This window comes from Haliotis rubra, unplaced genomic scaffold, assembly GCF_003918875.1.
Source record: "Haliotis rubra isolate DU_JTF1 unplaced genomic scaffold, ASM391887v1 Scf534, whole genome shotgun sequence".
Classification (NCBI taxonomy): Eukaryota; Metazoa; Mollusca; class Gastropoda; order Lepetellida; family Haliotidae; genus Haliotis; species Haliotis rubra.
In genome coordinates, this window is record NW_025767229.1 from 25252 (window position 1) to 49586 (window position 24335).

The 24335-nt window shown below is 42.8% G+C and overlaps 1 protein-coding gene across 1 annotated transcript; it reads left to right on the forward strand.

The window, feature by feature from the left end:
• Window positions 1-8166: 8166 nt before the first annotated feature.
• LOC124253169 lies at window positions 8167-10096 on the forward strand (the record flags this gene model as incomplete). The annotated part of the gene is made up of 2 exons (XM_046686885.1): window positions 8167-8208; window positions 10049-10096. Coding segments are annotated over 2 exons (90 nt in total), but the record flags the coding sequence as incomplete, so codon positions are not given.
• Between the last annotated feature and the right edge of the window lie 14239 nt (window positions 10097-24335).

Sequence of the window (24335 nt, forward strand, 5' to 3'; positions counted from 1 at the left end):
ATGTCTACGCGTTGCTGCTGCTGAGCCATCCTTAAACAACGGCACACAACACACTTTACAGTATATCAGCCCTACAAACAACTTTACTCTCCTTCATGGGCATCTTCCTTCCGTCAGCTGTCTTCTCCTGCCTAGCATTTGGTTCACCTACAGGTGGACGTGGTCTGGACTGAAGAAATCACCTTTATCAACTATAAACATGGACAAGGTATCGCCAAACCCCATTTTCATAGTATCAATACAGGGACATATTCGAACCTCAATTATCTAGAAAAGTCGACCCTCAATAAATAAATATAATGGCAAATCGAAAAGGAAAAAGATCCGAAGCTGTAGTCACTTCACAGAAGTTAACAAGGCAAACAATCAACTCTTTTGTAGTGCTAATACCTATAGTCGTATGACGTTTACAAGTGAGGTCATGTTCAAGATTCTGGCATACAATCCTGAAGAAATCACATAAGTATATCACTAACTGCGCACATGCCAATATCAGGTTTAACCTCAGCCAACTGCAATAACAGCCCTGACCAACCTCCATGACTGTATCAGACGTTGAGGTATTGCGCTGCATACTTGATGGAGGGCTTGTTCCAGTTCATCAAGACTTTGTACTGGATGATCTCTCGGGCGTATTCTGCGACCCATAGTGTGGCAAACTTGAGCGACCGCCTCTTGACGTACGAAACGGCACATGCACGGTGTGACTTCTCATTGTCGTCTTGGGAGGCTGGTCTTGTGTTCGGAGAATGGACATTAAAGTGTTAGTACAAGAACCCTGCCTAGGATGTCAGTGACGTACCGTTGTCCATTCAGATTGTGTCTGATCGTCACAAGATAAAGTTGAGCATTTGTCTATCGAGATGGTCCCTGTCCTGTCTTCAGGAACGAATACACTAAACGCCGAAAGAAACGTTGGCTGCCTACCTTTATGAATTACTGAAAAACTATCAAAGATATGTTAGAAGCTATTCGTTTACAAGAAAGCTTAACAACACAGCTTATGCAAATCACGAAAAACAATTCTCAAATGCATTTATATTTAGGTGAAATGCATCTTTTTCAGAAAAGTTAAATTGTCCTATTTTCGTCCATGCCGAAATAAACCAATACCAGTGATTTTGATGTCCAAAAGAAAGGTTGAAATTCTGCTTTGGGACAATGATAAACCATTTAAAGTCACCATTTTTCAACTATTAAAACAAGAAACAACTGTTGTAGAGTATGTAAAATAATCGTTCCTATGATTTCAGTCTTTAAAACATTTTCTGCTGATTTGCATCAGTGAAAACAAGTAAAACGTGTCCTTCATATTCTGAAAATATGTTTAGGAACATCTAAACTTATCTTTGTTAACATTTGTGCTTGCAGAGTAACATTTTTTGTTTACACATGGTAAAATCAATCGCCAAAACACAGCAATATTCAAGCAGTATGTGCATCCATTTCACATGTAGAATGATTCTATAGGGTATGAAGAGAGCCTGGAATACATGATATGATACACAAGTATCAGAAATATGGCACGATTAACAGCTGTAGAGAGAGAGAAAGAGCCACTGGGATGGTGCACATGGGGTTGACATACAATGCTGTTGCCAACGCCCTCCACCGTATCACCGTTATAAGAATTATTCAGGGCTTCAGACAGATTGGGGTCACCGTAGACAGACCGAGAAGTGGACGTCCACGCATCACAACGCCAGCTGAAGATAGGTACCTCCGTCATTAAGGAGGAAGGGTAGCGTTTCTTTTGCCGTTTAGTGTATGTGACACTACTTCTTATACCACACAGTAACATTTAACATGAAACATATGTTATATTTGGGATTACACTTTCTTAGTAAAGTACAGATTCTAGTACTCCTTTTGGGTTGAGTCCTATCCGGGATTCGAACCCACACCCTCAGAGTCAGGCACCTAATCGCCAGCACACAAAGTCAGTCGCCTAATCCGCTCAGCCACCGCGACTTCCACTTTACTAAGAAAGTGTAATCCCAAATATAACATATGTTAAATTTGATCATTTTCTAAATGGCATTGTGTAATCATAATATATAACATGGCATTAGATATTATATCCGAGATCTACATCACAGAAGAAAACAAAGTTGCTATAAATAAATCGGTAAACTAACTATTGGTCCTTATGTCATGATGGGCATATCAGATATACACAACTTGAGATACACCAGCAGATATACACAACTTGATATACACCAGCAGATATACACAACTTGAACACCAACACGTATCAGCATTAATACACATTCAATTGTTTTGATTTTTCCATAACAAGGGATAACTAGTTTGAATTGTTTCCATAAAGGAGTTTTTCAATAATAGTAGTTTCCATTAAATATTGTTTGGGGTTTAATGTTTCATGTTCTACGCGTTACTACCTATATTCATATTTACTTGGATTGTTAGTGGCCGTGGCCTCCATAACGGTTAAAGAATTATAATAAATCGTCCACTTGAGAGGATCGGTGTCATTCAAAGCATACCTATATATCTATAGTCTAAAACAGATTATGAGCTTTTACTTTTCTTGGAACTGTGATATCCTACTCTTCATAGCCTACAGGTTTTAGATAACTTCTCGTGATGACATTTGGAAGTTCACATTACGAACAGATATACACGTTCTACATTACGCTCAGTTTGACGTGTCGGTATAGATACTAACACGGTTATCAAACACAGTGTAAGCAACTGAACCGTAACATCACGCTCACTGTAATGTAGAGGTTGTATATACATGGAATTATCACCCTTGTTCGGGATAGGTGAAATACTTTAAATGTGACTTTAACGTTTGAGTCACTCAATCTGTCATACCATGCCAATCGCTCTGTCAAGGGCGGACAATGTCTGACAAATGGAGTTAGGTTTACAGGGTCAAGCCCCTGATGGTGAGTGAGTAAGTGAGTGAGTTAAGATTTAAAGTCACATCGGCAATATTTCAGCCATATCGTGACTGAAACTAGTTCTAAATTTGTAATACATACATATAATATATAAAACCCTGTCAACGAAGGACAGTAAAACCACTAGATTATCACAGATTGAGTTAAAACTAGCCAGCATATATCTTTAAAAGTAGAAAATTATTTCTGGACAATACAATGTAGAATTGGGCAAAAGATCGCCAACAACTGAAGGTAGATCACCATACTAGGGACCGTGGGGACTTACAGTGCCTTTGCTACCTGCATGGACCCTAGTTGGATTTACACCATCCATTCAGCCGCTGGCGATTGTAGGACAAGTTTAGCCGAAATTTAAAGGAACAAATATACTACGTTTAAAAATCGGGTAAGCAAACATTTAACTGTGAAAGTTTTGGGACTTACGTGCCCTCTCAGGAGGACAATAATTTTACGCTACTTCAACCCCCTTTGAGGGTACAGCCACTAACAATCTCAGTTACTAATCTAAACTACCAATAATAAAATATATATCTAATTACAAATCAGTTAACAAGTCTAAAAAATTTAAAAGGCAATAATTAAATGAGAACTTATATTACTAAAAAGATCCTTCATAGTTTGTGATTTGAAATAGATATCCCTTGTGATGGAATATTCAATACAGTCAAGCAGGACATGCTTGACCGTGATTCTTTCATCACAAGGGATACAAAACGAAGGATCCTCACCTTTCAATAGGTACTCATGAGTATATCTTGTGTGGCTAATACGACATCGTCGCATGATGACCTCTTCAAATCTGTATTGACAACCCAAGTAGGTATAACCAATCTAAGGTTTTATTTCATGTAATTTGTTAATACCTACTTGGGTGTCCCACTTCTTCTGCATCAGATCACGGATGTAAGTTGACATCCAGCCTGTACACGTAACAACACATAGTGAAACCAACACACAACATAGAAGTGATAGACAGTTTGCAACATGACATAGACTAGAGCTACATGTAAATTACTGTAGAGTAACAGCAATGGCAGTACACAATACAGTGGAGGAACAGAATACAACAGCAAATACAAAAACAACAATAATAAAGTCCTCAATAATAATGTTCACCAAGAGTGAGTGAGTGAGTGAGTGAGTGAGTTTAGTATTACGCCTCTTTTAGCAATATTCCAGCAATATCACTACGGGAACACCAGAAATGGGCTTTACACATTGTACCCATGTGGGGAATCGAAGCCTGGTCCCCTGCGTGACGAGCGAACGCCTTAACCACTAGGCTACCCTGTTCACCAAGAAGGAACGGCGGAAAAGCAGACAAACTAGGCCTCTGCAGAGCATCCAGTTTGAACACATGTTCTTTACACAAACGCAGATTTGATGTAGTGTGAGTTGATGCATGCACTTATCCACTTACAAAATTTGAATACCTTCTGGAAAGTTCCTCATATTTCTGGACTAATCGATGGGTGTTGTAAACGATTCCATATTACCACTCTAACAGCAGCTCCAGTACCTCACCGATCTTACATTAGATAGTAATACATGCCTCTCTACTGGTTATTGTTAAAAACACGAACTTGCGATTCAATAATACATAACACTGCCATATAATAGTGTCCTTACGTGAAACAACATTTCATTCATTCATCAGACTGATTCTCCAAATCTTCAAGTAAAAGGCTGTTTCCATAAGAGGCAGATCGCGTGCTTCACGGATGCGCATCGTCATTGATAACATCTTGATGACAGGCCTAGGACCTTCAGTCAGGACGTCAACATACCCAAAGGCACTTGATCTACAACTAGCTGAGATAAGATTGTACATGCATATGAATCGTAATTTCTGCTCGTGCTCTCAAAACATGGGAATTTTGCCAACTTCACGATCATCGATCATCTTATAAGTATTACTTTAACTTTCGTTGGCTATATCTTTGAGGTATGTGACATAAAATTGTGCGAAACGATTAACTTCCATTTGAATCAGTAACGGTATAAACCTACATCACTGGAGCTTCCCTGAGTGGGCGTGTTTAAGGTTGCAGGCGGAACATAATAGATGGGTGTGTTATGCATTATAATCCTAACAACAGGGTTACCTTGTCTCCAGTGGGCGATTTGCTGGTTAACAAAATCAGATTTGTATAATTGCGTTCTCACACAAGCTCTGCCTCAACTTAATGACGTTGTGATGACTTTACAATAATTATTAAATCAAAATGCACGATCAGTCATCCCAGCGAGAGTTCATCAATATCCCAACTGTTACATTCATCACCTATAATGTCGTCATGCTGACAAGCGATGCGTCACTTTCCTCAGTGAATAAGCCATCACTCTTGGTGTCAGGGCTGATGTATATAGAAAGTGCGAAAGTAATTCATTTTCTGATTTTGGGAAGGGTTTTGTCGTTGTTATTTCTTAAAGAGAAAGCCTTGCAGACAATCACAATGTCATTTGTTCATACCCTGTATGTGCATGTATCATTAATATGTGAATACCCAGAAATATATGCCTGCTTCACACACTGCTTCTGTGAAGACAACACGACCAACCGTGTCGTCTCAGGACGCAGACCTTTCGATTTTCCACTTGTCTCAGGACAACGACCTGCGGTTTCCTTTGAAGGTTAGGTTCTGATTTGGCTTAATTAGCGTTGCGGATAATCTACTCTAGATGTTTGGATAAGGTGAACTCGTCGCACATGTCACTTCCAATTGATTGAAAAGTTTACAATAACATTTAGCAGAGTGCCAATATTGAACACTGTTCATATCTTTCGTATAAATATCCATGGAATGACCAAAGGATTCACATCCGATTTCGAAATGGCAAATGCACAGCGAGATCAGAGATTCATCCCTACAGCTCGCGACAGTCGTTACTTGGTTGTTTGCGGGTTCATGTACAGAGTCAGCAAGAGAAAACGAGACTGGATATCTTTGATATGTACTGCAAAAGACAGCAAATCCACAGCATCAACAACGAATGATATCGTCACTAGGGTGAAAGATGAACACAATCATCAAAGTGTCACGAGTGATATTAAGGTAAGAGTTTAAATTCTTATATATGTATAAATATTATTCAGTGATTGCCACAGTTTTGTCGAATTTTATAACAGAGTTTCAGTAAGATGCTTAATAAATGGATGTTCCAATATTTTGTTGCAGATGGACTATGAGGTTGCCTCCAGAAACGCCTCTGCGATTGCGTTCCCCCGAAACGAGTGGAAGGGCTGCTTCTTCCACTTCACCCAGTGTGTATGGAGGAGAACCCAGCAGCACCATCTCCAGAAGGCCTACCAGGACGATGACGAGATCTAGAGGTTCGTCCGGAGATGTGCCGTCTTGCCTTTGGTGCCAGCACAGGAGTTAAGTTACTTTAAAACAAATAGTTAGCTCCACCCCAATAGGTTGTGTAATAAAGGTTTTATTTTGCCCTGTATATTCAGTCACATTAGTTGATGTATCTTTTCTTTTTCAGGTAGAGGACCTGTGGCTGGATACCTTGGCAACGATGCCAGATGATGACCGCTGCCGACAACTCGGAGACTACATGACCAACTTCTGGGTGGAGGGAGATCTGCACATGACGCAATGGAACCACCACAAATCAGATGGGCCAAGAACGATCAACCACCTTAGAAGGGTGGCATTCACGCCTGAAGAAATACGTCGGCAAGGCTCATCCAAACATTTTCGAGATTGTGTCGTTCCTGTCACGACCAACACCGAAAACAAGCTGGTCCAGTATGCTGCTGGCCAGAAGTGTCCGTCCAATAAGAGGAAATACAGAGATTTGGAGCGACGACTGGATGACATCTGTCACCAGCTTGAACAAGGAACACTGTCCGTGAGGCAGTTTGCTGATTCGGCATCCCACCTATTGCATTTAGGTTAAAATCTGTGAAAAAATGTATGCTATATGAATTTACGATGTATTTATTAAAAATGCTAAAATCTGTCAACTGATAAAAATCTGTCATCTGTTGTCATCTTCTCATTAGGTGCGCTCTCATCCGCATAATCCAGATTATCCTCCTCTAACAACTCTTTGATCCTGCATTGTCCTCGTAATCCATTATTAATTGGCAAAATGAAACTAGTCTCAGGACGTCGACCGTTATATTTCACTCAACCGTAAAGTTTGGTCGAAAGGTCGGCGTTATGAGCCTGAACCCGACCAACGACTACACGACCAAAGACAACACGACCAACGACAACACGACCAACGACAACACGACCAAAGACAACACGACCAAAGCCAACACGACAACACGACCAACGACAACATGACCAAAGACAACACGACCAAAGACAACACGACCAAAGACAACACGATCAAAGACAACACGACCAACGACAACGCGACCAACGACAACACGACCAAAGACAACACGACAACACGACCAACGACAACACGACCAAAGACAACACGACCAACGACAACACGACCAACGACAACACGACCAAAGACAACACGACAACACGACCAATGACAACAACACGACCAACGACAACACGACCAACGACAACACGACCAACGACAACACGACCAAAGACAACACGACCAAAGACAACACGACCAACGACAACACGACCAACGACAACACGACCAAAGACAACACGACCAAAGACAACACGACCAAACGACAACACGACCAACGACAACACGACCAACGACAACACGACCAACGACAACACGACCAACGACAACACGACCAAAGACAACACGACCAAAAGACAACACGACCAAAGACAACACGACCAAAGACAACACGACAACACGACCAAAGACAACACGACCAAAGACAACACGACAGACAACGACAACACGACAACAACACGACCAAAGACAACACGACCAAAGACAACACGACCAACGACAACACGACCAAAGACAACACGAAACGACAACACGACCAAAGACAACACGACAAAAAGACAACACGACCAAAGACAACAACCAACGACAACACGACCAAAGACAACAACACGACAACAAGACCAAAGACAACAACCACGACCAAAGAGACAACACGACCAAAGACAACACGACCAAAGACAACAACGACAACATGACCAACGACAACACGACCAAAGACAGCAGGACCAAAGACAGCAGGACCAAAAACAACACGACCAAAGACAACACGACTAAAGACAACACGACCAACGACAACACGACCAAATACAACACGACCAAAGACAACACGACCAACGACAACACGACCAAAGACAACACGACCAACGACAACACGACCAAAGACAACACGACAACACGATCAAAGACAACACGACCAAAGACAACACCACCAACGACAACACGACCAAAGACAACACGACCAAAGACAACACGACAACACGACCAACGACAACACGACCAAAGACAACACGACAATACGACCAATGACAACACGACCAACGACAACACGACCAACGACAACACATGACCAACGACCGATAACGACAACCACGAGACAACGACAAAACGACCAAAGACAACACAAAGACAACCAAAGACAACACGACCAAAGACAACACGACCAACGACAAAACGACGACCAAATACAACGACCAACCAAAGACAACACAACCAAACGACAACACGACCAAAGACAACACACGACAAAGAGACACACGACCAAAGACAACACGACCAAAGAGACAACGACCGACAACGACAACACGACCAAAGACAACACGACAACATGACCAAAGACAAACACGACAACACGACCAAAGACACAACGACACGACAAACACGACCAAATACAAAGACGACAAACGACAACACGACAGACACGACCAAAGACAAACGACAACACGACCAAAGACAACACGACCAAACGACAAACACGACCAAAGACAACACGACCAAAGACCAAAGACAACACGACCAAAGACAACACGACCAACGACAACACAAACGACCAAAGACAACACGACCAACGACAAACGACCACGACAACACGACAAAGACAACACGACACCGACAACACGACCACCGACAAACGACCAACAGACAACACGACCAAAGACAACACGACCAACGACAACACGACAAAGACGACCAAAGACAACACGACCAAAGACAACACGACCAACGACAACACGACCAAAGACAACACGACAACGACAACACGACCAAAGACAACACGACCAAAGACAACACGAAAAGACGACCACGACCAAAGAGACACGACAACACGACCAAAGACAACACGACCAACGACAACACGACAAACGACCAACGACAACGACAACACGACAACGACAACACGACCAAAGACAACACGACCAAAGACAACACGACCAACGACGACCAACGACAACACGACAAAACGACAACATGACAACACGATCAAAGACAACCACGACAAAAGACAACACGACCAACGACAACACGACCAAAGACAACACGACCAAAGACAACAATAGCGACAACACGACCAACGACAACACGACCAACGACAAACGACAACACCAATTAACGAACGACAACGACCAAAGACAACACGACCAAAGACAACACGACCAACGACCAAAGACAACACGACCAAAGACAACACGACCAAAGACAACCAACGACAAACGACACAACACGACCACAACCACGACAAAGATAACACGACAAGAGACACCAGAGACAACACGACCAAAGACAACACGACCAATGACAACGACCGACAACGACAAAAGATAACGACAAAAGACAACACGACCAAAGACAAACACTAACCAACACGACAACACGACAACACAACACGACAACACGACAAACGACAACAAACGACAACACGACCAAAGACAACACGACCAACGACAACACGACCAACGACGACAACACGACCAACACAACACGAACAAAGACAGCGACAAAGACACAGCGACAGCAACCAACAAACAACCTAAGCGACAACACGACAAAGACAACACTAACCAACGACAACACGACCAAAGACAACACGATAACGACCAAAGACAACACGACCAACGACAACACGACCAAAGACAACACGACCAACGAGACAACACGACCAACGACAACACGATAACCAAAACAACACCACCACGCGACAAAACGACAACACGACCAAAGACAACACGACCAAAGACAACAACACCAACGACAACACGACAAACACCAAAGACAACACGACAAAGACAACACGACCAACAACAACCAACGACAACAACGACCAAAGACAACACGACCAAAGACAACACGACCAGCGACAACACGACCAAAGACAACACGACAACGACAAACGACAAAAGACAACACGACCAAAGACAACACGACACGACCAAAGACAAAGCGACACCAAAGACAACACGACAATGACAACGACAAATACAACGACCAAAGACAACACAACCAACGACAACAACGACCTAAAGACAACACGACCAAAGACAACACGACCAACGACAACACTACGACAAAACACAACACGACCAACGACAACACGACCAAAGACAACACGACAAAAGACAAAGACAATACGACCAAAGACAACGACGACAACAACGACCAAAGACACAACACGACAACACGACCAAAGACAACACGACCAAACAACGACACGACAACACGACCAAAGACAACAAGCGACAAAGACAACACGACCAACCAACACGACAACACGACAACACGACCAACGACAACACGACCAAAGACAACACGACAAAGACAACGACCAAAGACAACACGACCACCAGACACAACAACCAACGACAACACGACCAAAGACAACACAACACGACAACACCTAACCAACGACAACGACAACCGAACCGACAACACGACCACGACAAACAACGACCAAAGACAACACGACCAACCAACGACAACATGACAACACGACCAAAGACAACACGACCAAAGACAACACGACCAAAGACAACGACCACCGATAACGACAACCGACAACGACAAACGACAACCAAGACAAAAGACAACACGACCAAAGACAACACGACCAACGACAAAGACAACACGAACGACAACAACACGACCAAAGACAACACGACAACACAACACACCAAAGACAACCACGACCAGCGACAACACGACCAAAGACAACACGACCAAAGACAACACGACAACGACAACAGCGACAACAAAGACAACAACGACAAAGACAACACGACCACGACAACACAACAAACGACAACATCAAAGACAACGACAACACGACCAAAGACAACACGACCAAAGACAAGCGACAACACGACCAAGCGACAACCACGACCAAACGACAAAGACAACGACGACAACGACAAACGACCAAAGACAACACGACCAACGACAACGCAACGACCAGCGACAACACGACCAAAGACAACCAAACGACAAACGACAACACGACCAAAGACAACACGACAAACACGACCAAAGACAACACGACCAAACGACAACACGACCAACGACAACACGACCAAAGACAACACGACCAACGACAACACGACCAACGACAACACGACCACGACCAAAGACAACACGACGATCAACCAACGACAACGACAACGACCGACAACACGAGAAGACACACAAAGACAACACGACCAAAGACAACCACGACCAAAGACAACACGACCAAAGACAACGACACGACAACCAAAGACAACACGACCAACGACAACACGACCAAAGACAACACGACAACACGACCAGACAGACAACACGACAAAGACAACGACCAACGACAACACGACCAGACAACGACCAAAGACAACACGACCAAAGACAACACGACCAAAGACAACGACCAACAACACGACAACGACAACACGACAAACGACAACCACGACCAAAGACAACACCGACCAAAAGACAACACGACCAACACGACAACACGACCAAAAAGACAACAACACGACAACACGACCGAAGACAACACGACCAACGACAACACGACCAAAGACAACAACACGACCAAAAGACAACACGACCAACGACAACAACACGACCAAAACACAACACGACCAAAGACGACAACACGACCAACGACAACACGACCAAAAGACAACAACGACAAAGACAACACGACAACACGACCAAAGACAACACGACCAAACGACAACACGACCAACGACAACACGACCAAAGACAACACGATAACGACAACGACAACACGACCAAAGACAACACGACAAACACGACCAACGACAACACGACAACACGACCAAAGACAACACGACAAACACGACCAAAGACAACACGACCAAAACAACGACCACGAGACAACACGACAACACAACAAAAGACAACACGACCAAAGACAACACGACAAAACGACAACGACAACACAACCACGACAACACGACAACACGACCAAAGACAACACGACCAAAGACAACACGACCGACGACAACAACGACAACACGACCAAAGACAACACGACAACACGACCAAAGACAACACGACCAACGACAACACGACAACACGACCAAAGACAACACGACCAACGACAACACGACCAAAGACAACACGACCAAAGACAACACGACCAAAGACAACACGACCAAAGACAACACGACCAAAGACAACCAACGACAACATGACCAAAGACAACACGACCAAAGACAACACGACAAAAGACAACACGACCAAAGACAACACGACCAAAGACAACACGACCAAAGACAACACGACCAAAGACAACACGACCAAAGACAACACGACAACCACGACAACACGACAACGACAACGACCAAACCAACACGACAAACGACCAAAGACAACACGACCAACGACAACACGACCAAAGACAACACGACCAAAGACAACACGACCACGACAACGACAAGACAACGACAACACGACCAAAGACAACACGACCAAAGACAACACACCAAAGACAACACGATGACAACACGACAACACGACAACACGACCAAAGACAACACGACGACAACACGACCAACGACAACACGACCAACGACAACACGACCAAAGACAACCGACGACAACACGACCAAAGACAACACGACCAAAGACAACACGACCAAAGACAACACGACAACAACCAAAGACAACACCGACCAACGACAACATGACCAGCGACAACACGACCAAAGACAGCAGACAACGACAACGACCAAAGACAACACGACCAAAACAACACGACAACAAAGACAACCACAACACGACAAAACGACAACGACAACCATGACCAAGAGACAACACGACCAAAGACAACACGACCAAAGACAACACGACCAACGACAACAAAGACAACACAACACGACCAAAGACAACGACAACAAACGACCAACGACAACACGACCAAAGAAAACGACGACGACAACAACAACCACGACAAACGACAACAACAACGACCAACACAACACGATTAAGACAACACGACAACACGACCAAAGACAACACGACCAACGACGACCACGACAAAGACAACAAAGACAACAACACGACAAAGACGACCAAAGAAAAACACGACCAGCGACAACCGACCAAAGAAGACAACGACCAAAGACAACCACGACAAAAGACAACCACGACCAAAGACAACACGACCAAAAGACAACACGACCAAAGACAACACGACCAACACGACAAAGAGACAACACGACAACACGACCAAAGACAACACGACAACACGAAAAAGACAACGACCAAAGACAACACGACAACACAAACGACAACCGACAACGACAAACGACCAAAGACAACACGACCAAAGACAACCACGACCAATCGACAACACGACCAAAGACAACAAACGACACGACCAAAGACAACACGACAACACGACCAAACGACAACACAACCCAGACAACACCATTCACGACAACACACGACCAAAGACAACACGACCAAAGACAAACGACAACACGACCAAAGACAACACGACCAAAGACAACACGACCAAACAACCAAAAAAGACAACACGACCAAAGACAACACGACCAAAGACAACACGACAACACGACCAAAGACAACACGACCAAAAGACAACCAAAGACAACACGACCACAAGACAACCAAACGACAACACGACCAAAGACAACACGACACGACGACCAACGACAAACGACAAGACACGACCAACACGACCAAAGACAACACGACCAAAGACAACACGACAACACGACCAAAGAGACACACGACAACGACAACACGACAACACGACCAAAGACAACACGACAACACGACCAAAGACAACACGACCAACGACAACACGACCAAAGACAACACGACCAAAGACAACATTCCTGGATGTATACATGTACTCATCAATAAGCTTGTGATAAGACGCCAGTCTGACTTCAGTCTTATCTTCTTTGCTAATACAGAATACCAAATATAGGCATTACCATTGAAGAAGGCAAGAGTTGATTGTCCAGTTCCCAAAGTCAAAATACAATCTACCAGGGCAGTGTGAAGACGGATTAGAACATTTCAATAACCAAATATCGCAATATTTCGAAAATCCAACACACATATCTTGCATTCAGAGCTGTGATGAGATATCACTTGAACAATTATAAATAAGGATTCAGTTCCACTTTTAGTAACAAAAGAGAACAGATTTGGACGAAAGTGCAGAGAACAACTAGCCCATAAATATTCAGTGCAATATCCATAACTTCAGTGAACATCTGTTGTTTGCATTTTTTCAATTTAACGATATAAATCTAAGTTTGCCCTCTTCACGGGAGAAATATGTGTCTATTAATGTCTAAGCCCCAACCAAAGCCCCAGAGGCACGTTATTGCAAGATCTATTGCATTGAAAGGACGATGATAGCGACTTCACAAAACAGTTCGCTATCGTCAAAATTAATATTAATTACTATGGGAGACAAAATAACATCACAGCCATAAATTCTATTACCACCCCATTGAGTGGTAATTCCAGCCTCAATCAGAAGACAGCGGAGAAACATATGGGAGCAGAAAATGAGAGAAGCTCAAAGCGGTTCATTCGTCAAAACAAAACCCAAAAGAAATCAACATTAATTTGATTACCTGACACGAAAAATAAATAAATGTTTTGTCCACACGCACCTTGAATTTGTCATCCCACAAAACCTTACAGAATGAAAGTGTAGTGTTGGTTACTAGGCAACAAATGCTGTTGTTCCGTTTTATAAGCCAAGTGAAATACTGAAAGATGTTTTGCTATTTCTACCGAGCATTCATTTACCAGGAGTTGCTCTAAGCTTTCTATAACCCCTGTATTAAACTGAAACATACGCTGTGACTGTCGGGAGCATCTCACTGACTTCCAGCCCTGAACGTTACAGTGATTATCACAACTGTCAACATCCACTGAAACATTTAGAGTGAATGTATATATACTGGCCACATAAAGAAACTGTGCACACAGAAAATATAAAGATAGGCAGACAGCGTCTTTATGCATAAATAAAGGTGTGAACATAGCAAGTATTGGAGACAATCAAACGCTCATACAGGTGCAAGGCGACGTGACGTCATTGATGGTGGCCTATGGACTTGCAATGTGTTACTGCACGTGCATCCTGTGCAGCTGCACACAACATATGAAACTCAGAAATTGATGTCACTATCCAAAGATTGATCTTTGGTCATTCAAACGTTCACAAATTCACATGAAAGGTCACATGCACATCATGCCAAGATTACCATGTGCTCAACGTCATGAAGCCATTGGAATGGTTCGAGCAAGCATGAGCCAACAACAGGTGGCAGCACATTTCCAATGCCATCGTAACACGATATCTGCATTGGTCAGGCGTTAGGGAAACAGTAATGGCGTCGCCGACCACCCACGTTCTGGGCGTCCCCGAGTAACGACGCCAAGACAGGACAGATGGATTCGGGTGGCTCAAATCAGACACAGGTTCCAGACGGCAGTGACCACGTCCCAAACCATTCCCCAGGCCTTCTTTTGGAAAACTTGGTAGCCTCTATGCGTCGTCGATGCACAGCTGTGCTTCACGCGCATGGTGGTCATACCCGTTATTGACTTAGTGACTTCGACGTGTGACCCCCGACTCAATTTTGAACTTCGGACGTCATCATTACGGATATTGTTCATGTTCTTTTGACATGTTGTTGAGGCCCGATACTTCAGCTTATAAAGTGTCTACATCATGTAGTCTTTTCTGTGTGTATTCCAATTCTGAAGGTATTTTCTGTGTGCACAGTTTCTTTATGTGGCTAGTATATGTTCTGTCAACATTGTAACGGTACCACAGTTCTCAGGTAAACAACTAAGGATTTCATTAATCTAGACCTGGAAAGAGAGGGGCTGCAAGTATAAAACTCATTTGTCAGTCAGCGTTAGATGTTCACTCGATTTGTAAACCTTACTGCGACTATAACCTGCAGCAGCAGCAGCGGCAGAATAGAGCAACTTGAGCACATTATAGATGGAAGTGAGGGGCAGGGAGTAACGGGGACAGTTACCATGATCCATACAGGTATTGCCTGTCTTGAGTTGCTCCATTCCAGAACATGTGTACAGCTTCTACAGATTCACATTATAGATGGAAGTGAGGGACAGGAAGTAACGGGGACAGTTACCATGATCCATACAGGTATTGCCTGTCTTGAGTTGTTCCATTCCAGAACATGTGTACAGCTTCTACAGATTCACATTATAGATGGAAGTGAGGGACAGGAAGTAATGGGGACAGTTACCATGATTAATACAGGTATTGCCTGTCTTGAGTTGCTCCATTCCAGAACATGTGTTCAGCTTCTACAGATTCACATTATAGATGGAAGTGAGGGACAGGAAGTAACGGGGACAGTTACCATGATCCATACAGGTATTGCTTGTCGTGAGTTGTTCCATTCCAGAACATGTGTACAGCTTCTACAGATTCACATTATAGATGGAAGTGAGGGACAGGAAGTAACGGGGACAGTTACCATGATCCATACAGGTATTGCCTGTCTTGAGTTGTTCCATTCCAGAACATGTGTACAGCTTCTACAGATTCACATTATAGATGGAAGTGAGGGACAGGAAGTAACGGGGACAGTTACCATGATCCATACAGGTATTGCCTGTCTTGAGTTGCTCCATTCCAGAACATGGTACAGCTGGTAAACTGTCTGCAGATTGCAACGTATTTGAGGTATACTGCAGCGAGATAATGAGAAGCTGATTGCAGTTTTGTCGCAGAATGGTTGCCAGCTGCCTATCACAGTGACAGGATCGTAAAATGACTGTACAGATGTTGGCAGATTAGGGACATGTTTTTTTCTATATATCCACTGTCAATAAACCAGATCGGTTTTCATCATCATTTTCAATGTGAGAAGAATGCATATGAAAAACTTGTTTTCTTCCTCTGCAATGTCCCATGCATTCATTTCTGCGTATGCCGGCACACAAGATAATAGTCGAGTATTATATAAAGCATGTCAGGCACTGTAACTATTTAGTTACACGTTCGAAAGTTTAGTAAATCTCCTGTCAGAGAGCCGGTGTCAAACGGAGCTCGGTCAAATTAGAATTGTCCAAAAGAGTAGACAAGAGTCTTTTTCTGATTCTGGACACGGCCAATAACATGAAACCGAGACTAAACGACACGATGCATTCGAACTGATCTCTTCATATACTGAACATACAAAGCAGAAGGACTCACATATTGTCAACATGAAAGTTTCTCCAGGTCAAAAGGAGCCATTAATCCCCTTCCAAATTGCTCCACTTTTGCCGTTGAAGCATGATATATCCCAGTTTCATAGAAGTATTTCTCTTGTTTGCCACCAGAGATCTCCAACTAATTCCCTGGCGTCATCGTGCCAGCTACGGCGTTGAGAACAGCCTGATCAGAAACTGGGCATGTGCTGATGGAGTTCACTATCGTGTATTGTATCTACTGGCACGTTTAATTAATTGAATAACACACCTTATCTCACGTTCACACCTTACTGCACCTTTCAAACTACCCACGTCTGTTACTTTGATTTACGGTTGCCATGTAATTGCTTCAACAGATAAGAACAATATGCTACGTCTATTGTGATGATTTGAAGATAACTGACCAAGATGACACCCTCACCATCCCAGATCACGGAAACCATATTATCATTTCCGGCTGATGGTAAGGGTTTTCACACCTTTGGTTGTTGTGATGTCAAATGCCTCTACTGTCTCATACTGAGAGTGGCGATTCAAACTTTTCCTTTGTCACAAATTGTTGCAAGAACATTTTCCGATCAGCTTCAAACAGAACTAGATTAATTGTCACATATCAGAAGTTTCGGTCATTTCGAGTTGAATTTTTACTTGAAAAGTGGACAAGCAACATGTCGCTCAGTTGTGCCAGTCGTTGACATATTGTGGATTCCAAGGATCATTTGTCATAAAGTGACAGGCGAGCAGGGACGGCAATGTCCTTTCCATGCTTAGATTCTGTCGTTCGCTTCTTTACGATGATAAAGGAGGACATCATCCATTAGTGTGGTGCTTATATTGCCCTTTCTCTGCAAGTACTTGATAACTTCCTCAAGGTTGTCCCCTTTCCTGAGGTCACGGTCCCGTGTCTATTTAATTGAGGTTTTACGGAAGAACTGTTTCTCTTATCTGACTAAAGTGCCTTGTGGATGTACTTCTGTGGCATAATGTAATGTCCTCAACACACAAATGACACTATTGAACAGTTTTTCCTTATTGGTCAGCTCTCGTGGCGCATGTGCTTAAGTAAATGCTTTAAATGTGGTAGTGTGTGGTAACAACCAGTTGAGCGCGGAGAATCCTTGGATGGGTGGCCGTGTTTGGCAGCTTGACTCCTGAGAGTTTCTAGGACTTCAGTCCTGCCCCACAACAAAACACATGTGATGCATGTGGTCTCCGCTTAGGCAAGTGAGTTTGTTTCAAAATTACCTCTGTTCGACCACTGCTCAGACCATTCCAGCACCTCGGCGTATCCACCCCAACAGAGTCAGGAGTCACTTACTTCATTATGGGATACGACCACGCCGTCCCGCCAACCTATTCTGACGCAACGGCATTCGAGAAAACTGTCGAAATCATGTGCGTTAACCTAGTTGTGCTGACGAACTGTTGTCTTTACAGACGAGTACAGATTTAAGATTTCAAGTAGTGTCTACAGACGACTTGGGGGCGCTATGTTTAAGCCTGTTCCATGCAGAGGAATCTCTGTGTGGGTGGTTCTGTGATGATGTTGGGGTGGAATTAAGTTCAGGGCAATTTGACAGGTGTGGAGTACAGAGATCAGAGTCCAGGACCAGTGGTAATTCTGGCTCTTCAACGCCATGATCCATGATAGACATTACTACAGTATGGTGTCAATCCTCACACGTCTAGGGCTTCTGGGGCTTTTCTTAAACAGTTCAGTGTTCAAGCAGCCTTGGCCTGCACATTCACCGAAACTCACCCCCGAAGAGCATATGTGGGATTATATGTATCAGTTCGGCCAGACAGAGTTCTTGATTTGGCAGCAGAGAGTTGCACAGAATATGGCAAGCCATCCAAAGGTCTTCCAAGCCCATTTGATAGACTGCGTCTGCGATGCACTGCTGTTCTGACTGCTGACGGTGGTCATGTCCGTTACTGTGTCAGTGAAATTGACCCCTGCCCAAAATTTGGACTCGTAAGGTCAATCTCACGGACATTAAACACGTTATTCTACCGTCTTCCTTTGATATCAATATATGCGTTAACATGTCATTGTTGTCATCTTATAGGGAGCAATTTAACAATGCATAATTTATTTTGTGGCTAATATATTACAATATATGTAGCAAATTTCAAAACATACAACTCAGCTGATATTTCTTGATTGCTCCTTCCGCAAACCACATTAACATTCTGAACCATTTGTATTTCCGATTATATCACCTTTACAACTTCTCACAGGTAACATAAATCTCTAAGTTTGGCATCGTAGCATACACACAAAAATATCGATCTTAAAATTAAATTAATTAGATATCATACAGTTTACTTATGTTGAAACACTTAACTGTTTATTTTTTCAGCAAATATTGAATGTCACAATTCAAAATCGAAATCACTGAATATATCGCTTTTAATTAAAAGGTTGTGGGAACACGTATAAGAATTGCATCTTTATTCAACACACAGTGCTGTTTGCAACTGTTTTCTCCTTATCATATAAAGAAATAGTTACTAACGCAACCAGTGCCATGTCTAAATGTGTATTAATCATATTGCTGTTTTCATGGTTGATGCAAAACCATTTCATTAGCGTAAGAACTCCCTGTTGAAAACAGAGCTCATTGTACGACCCAACCTTAATAATATGTATGTGTGTATTAACCAACATCAACTATAGTTTGGCATGAAATGCATGTGGACCCGGTTTTTTGTAAATATCTCTTCATCCAATGACCCAATCGATCTCAAACTGTGCAAGTGGATGTTTTGTCAGACAACCTAATCACATTGTAAATCACCGATTTTATGCATTTGTATTAAAGAATCCGTCTATGTAACTTTCAACAAAATAAACAGCAGAACGCAGAAGGCTTGCAGAGGGAGGGAGCCAGTTGATTTTGAACGTAAAGGGTGAGAAAACAATGAGCTGAGAGTCTTGGGAGTCCGTATGATGGATGAGGTCACTTGATCTACTGGAACAAAATCAATATGTTGAGGAAAGGAGCAAAGATCAGACCCAAACCATACTTTACTGGAGGAATCAGTGTCCTGGAAGGTCGGGTCGTTTAGGACAACAATATGTGAACTGGTTTAACGTCTAATTCATTACTCCTTCTCTACAAAGCCTGGCATATGGATGAAATATTACAAACACTCATACAATAAAAGTTGAAACATATTCTGCCAGAGGTGCACAAGAGGTATCCCGATGGTGTCGATCGTGTCAATGGCTGCATCCTCTTGTCCAGACTCAAGCAGGTCCTCACCGTGTTTCACAGCTGGACACCAAAAGCATTAAACAACACACAAAGTGGATAGACAGCCATGCGATTCTTTGGGTTTTGATAAGCCTGTTCCGGTGTTTGCGACGAGTGCCATGGGTTCGTGACCTGGTATCATCGCTATAGTTTGGCATGAAATGCATGTGGACCCGGTTTTTCGTAAATATCTCTTCATCCAATGACCCAATCGATCTCAAACTGTGCAAGTGGATGTTTTGTCAGACAACCTAATCACAATGTAAATCACCGATTTTATGCATTTGTATTAAAGAATCTGTCTATGTAACTGTCAACAAAATAAACAGCAGAACGCAGAAGGCTTGCAGAGGGAGGGAGCCAATGACCTGTAACAGCGGTAGTGTTGGGTCATAAAGGTCAACGTTCGTCAATGTAGGTCAGCCTTGCTGATGACCCTGATGTCAAAAGAATCTAACTTTGGATGCCTACCTTTTTGTACAAGGTTTTGTTTATTGGTTGTTTGTTTATTTTTCACAATTGTTAGCACGATGTTCTTTTTCATGCCAAGAGCAAAAGTTGTACGTTTCATGTAATCCGACACCTTATAAATCGGTTTGCTACGTTTGCTCTCTTTTAAAAAAAATTCAACACATTTCTAATTAAACGTTTAGCATCATCTGAATAAGCTTTTATGATGACAGCTAGAAGTAGTCAATGTGAATGATCCAAACGGTCTATCACTGTGCAGTGCACAGGTAACTATCATGAACTGCACGTGCATTTACCTTTATGACCCAACACTACCGCTGTTACAGGTCATTGGCTCCCTCCCTCTGCAAGCCTTCTGCGTTCTGCTGTTTATTTTGTTGACAGTTACATAGACAGATTCTTTAATACAAATGCATAAAATCGGTGATTTACAATGTGATTAGGTTGTCTGACAAAACATCCACTTGCACAGTTTGAGATCGATTGGGTCATTGGATGAAGAGATATTTACAAAAAACCGGGTCCACATGCATTTCATGCCAAACTATAGCGATGATACCAGGTCACGAACCCATGGCACTCGTCGCAAACACCGGAACAGGCTTATCAAAACCCAAAGAATCGCATGGCTGTCTATCCACTTTGTGTGTTGTTTAATGCTTTTGGTGTCCAGCTGTGAAACACGGTGAGGACCTGCTTGAGTCTGGACAAGAGGATGCAGCCATTGACACGATCGACACCATCGGGATACCTCTTGTGCACCTCTGGCAGAATATGTTTCAACTTTTATTGTATGAGTGTTTGTAATATGTCATCCATATGCCAGGCTTTGTAGAGAAGGAGTAATGAATTAGACGTTAAACCAGTTCACATATTGTTGTCCTAAACGACCCGACCTTCCAGGACACTGATTCCTCCAGTAAAGTATGGTTTGGGTCTGATCTTTGCTCCTTTCCTCAACATATTGATTTTGTTCCAGTAGATCAAGTGACCTCATCCATCATACGGACTCCCAAGACTCTCAGCTCATTGTTTTCTCACCCTTTACGTTCAAAATCAACTGGCGGCTTTAAATACAACAGGCACCTCTACAGTGGCAGCTATATTCGCCAACTTCAATCTACTCACAAAACCCATCATCCACTCCTGTTTTTAGATCGGGTCAAGGATAGATGTACTGTTAAAATCAGTCAAAGTACCATGGTCAAATGCTTACGCACATAATTTAACGGGAGACTCCACACTCAACAATTTCAATACGCTCAATCAGAGTACATTCCAGGCAAAGAATAATCACTAGAACTGACATCAACCTATTGCTTGACCTCATTTGCTGAGCACACATTTCTATTGAATATGTGACAAAACGGGTGAAATAATGACTTGAATATAGCAATCGTTGATGTGTACATTTACAGTACTATGGTAATGTATCAGCTACTCAATGAAGTTCCACATCATGCATGAACTGCGCGTGATAGACCTGTACCTGTTATAGCATGTGCTCCTATTTGTGAACTCCCTATCAAAATGCTACTGAAAATAGCACTTGGTTGAAAATGACCTCGAAACCAAATCTACATGGGTATGAGAGGGTCGTAAAAATACAATATCCCTATTGTTTGGCAAAACAAAAAGTATAATTACTGGACAATGGAACATGTGCCGTCAAACAATGGTGGCAATGACACCTAAGCGTCTCCCACCAGAAGACATAAAGACATTGGACTGACCACTGACCAGTGGGATGGAGAGGGTACACCGAGGACACCGAGTTGGGTAGATCTTTCGGCTGAATAGAATAGCCCGGGCAGCTCCACGCAAATTGATCAACAGTATGTCATCAATGTTTTAGTTGTGTCTATATGAGGCTGAACATGGAGGAAACCGCAGATGTTGGCATTATATTTTCACTGACTATAAGGGGTAGTCACGAAATACGTTCTGTACAAGTTGTCACTTCATGGTTCAAGTCAGCCACATGGAACAAAGCACAACGCCAATGATGACTATTGGGTGGAATAATATACCCAGCTAAACCCTTTCTACCCTTCGTTGATTACTTTACTTCATCTCTTTTTCCTAATTATAACAAATCACAAATTCCAATTAAATCAAGATTATGTGTTTATAAATCACTATCACAGAGTAATGATACTGAGTGTATCCTGGGCCTCGCGTGGCACCCCGTCACAAACACGGGCAAAGGCAACTCAGCTGGCCACCTGAAATTGACATAGAACTTGTTATCCATAAAACGCGTCCTGTATTCATGCTCTTCCATCTTCTAAATAACTATCGAAGACTTCAACTCTTGCAAAGATTAAGTCATCCCTCTTTTCCTACAGCCTTGAAGGGAGGTATCGTGGGATCGGATGATCAAACATTGTGATGTATAGAACTGTAAGAGGAACTAAACAGATGGCAGTAGAAGTGAAAACATCAGATAAATTAAATAACATCAGATTATGTTAGCAGATCATATTGCTGGAATATTGCTAAAAGCGGCGTAAAACCAACCTCACTCACTCACTCTCTGTTACTAACCAAGGCCAGCACAACAAGACGATATTAACGTATTGCTAGGAGTTACAACACTGGCACCACTACAGGCAGAACAGAATATGTCTTACATACAGAATTATGAGAGTACCTGGTTAAGACATGTCTGTCCAAGAAGGGACAGTGAGAAAAGGGCCAGCATGCTTGTTCATCAAAACGTACCCGAGGTTAAATAGATGTGAGAAGTATTTCGAAAATATAATGAGTATGTGTTTATGAATCATAATCAAATTGTGATTACACTTTTCGGATAAACCTGAGCGTATCTTGCCCAACCGTTGGCTACCGTCATAAACACATGCAAAAGCTAGCCATCAAGGTGTCCTCAGTGGATCACCTGGACGTTAACACATGCGAAAAACGTCAAAATACAGCCAATCAGATTTCACATCTTTAAACATTACCTCAGCTGGTCACAACACAATGTCTTTAGTCTTTGCTATCGATCAAAAACAACGCCATAGACCTCCATAGCGAAGGCTATAAAACA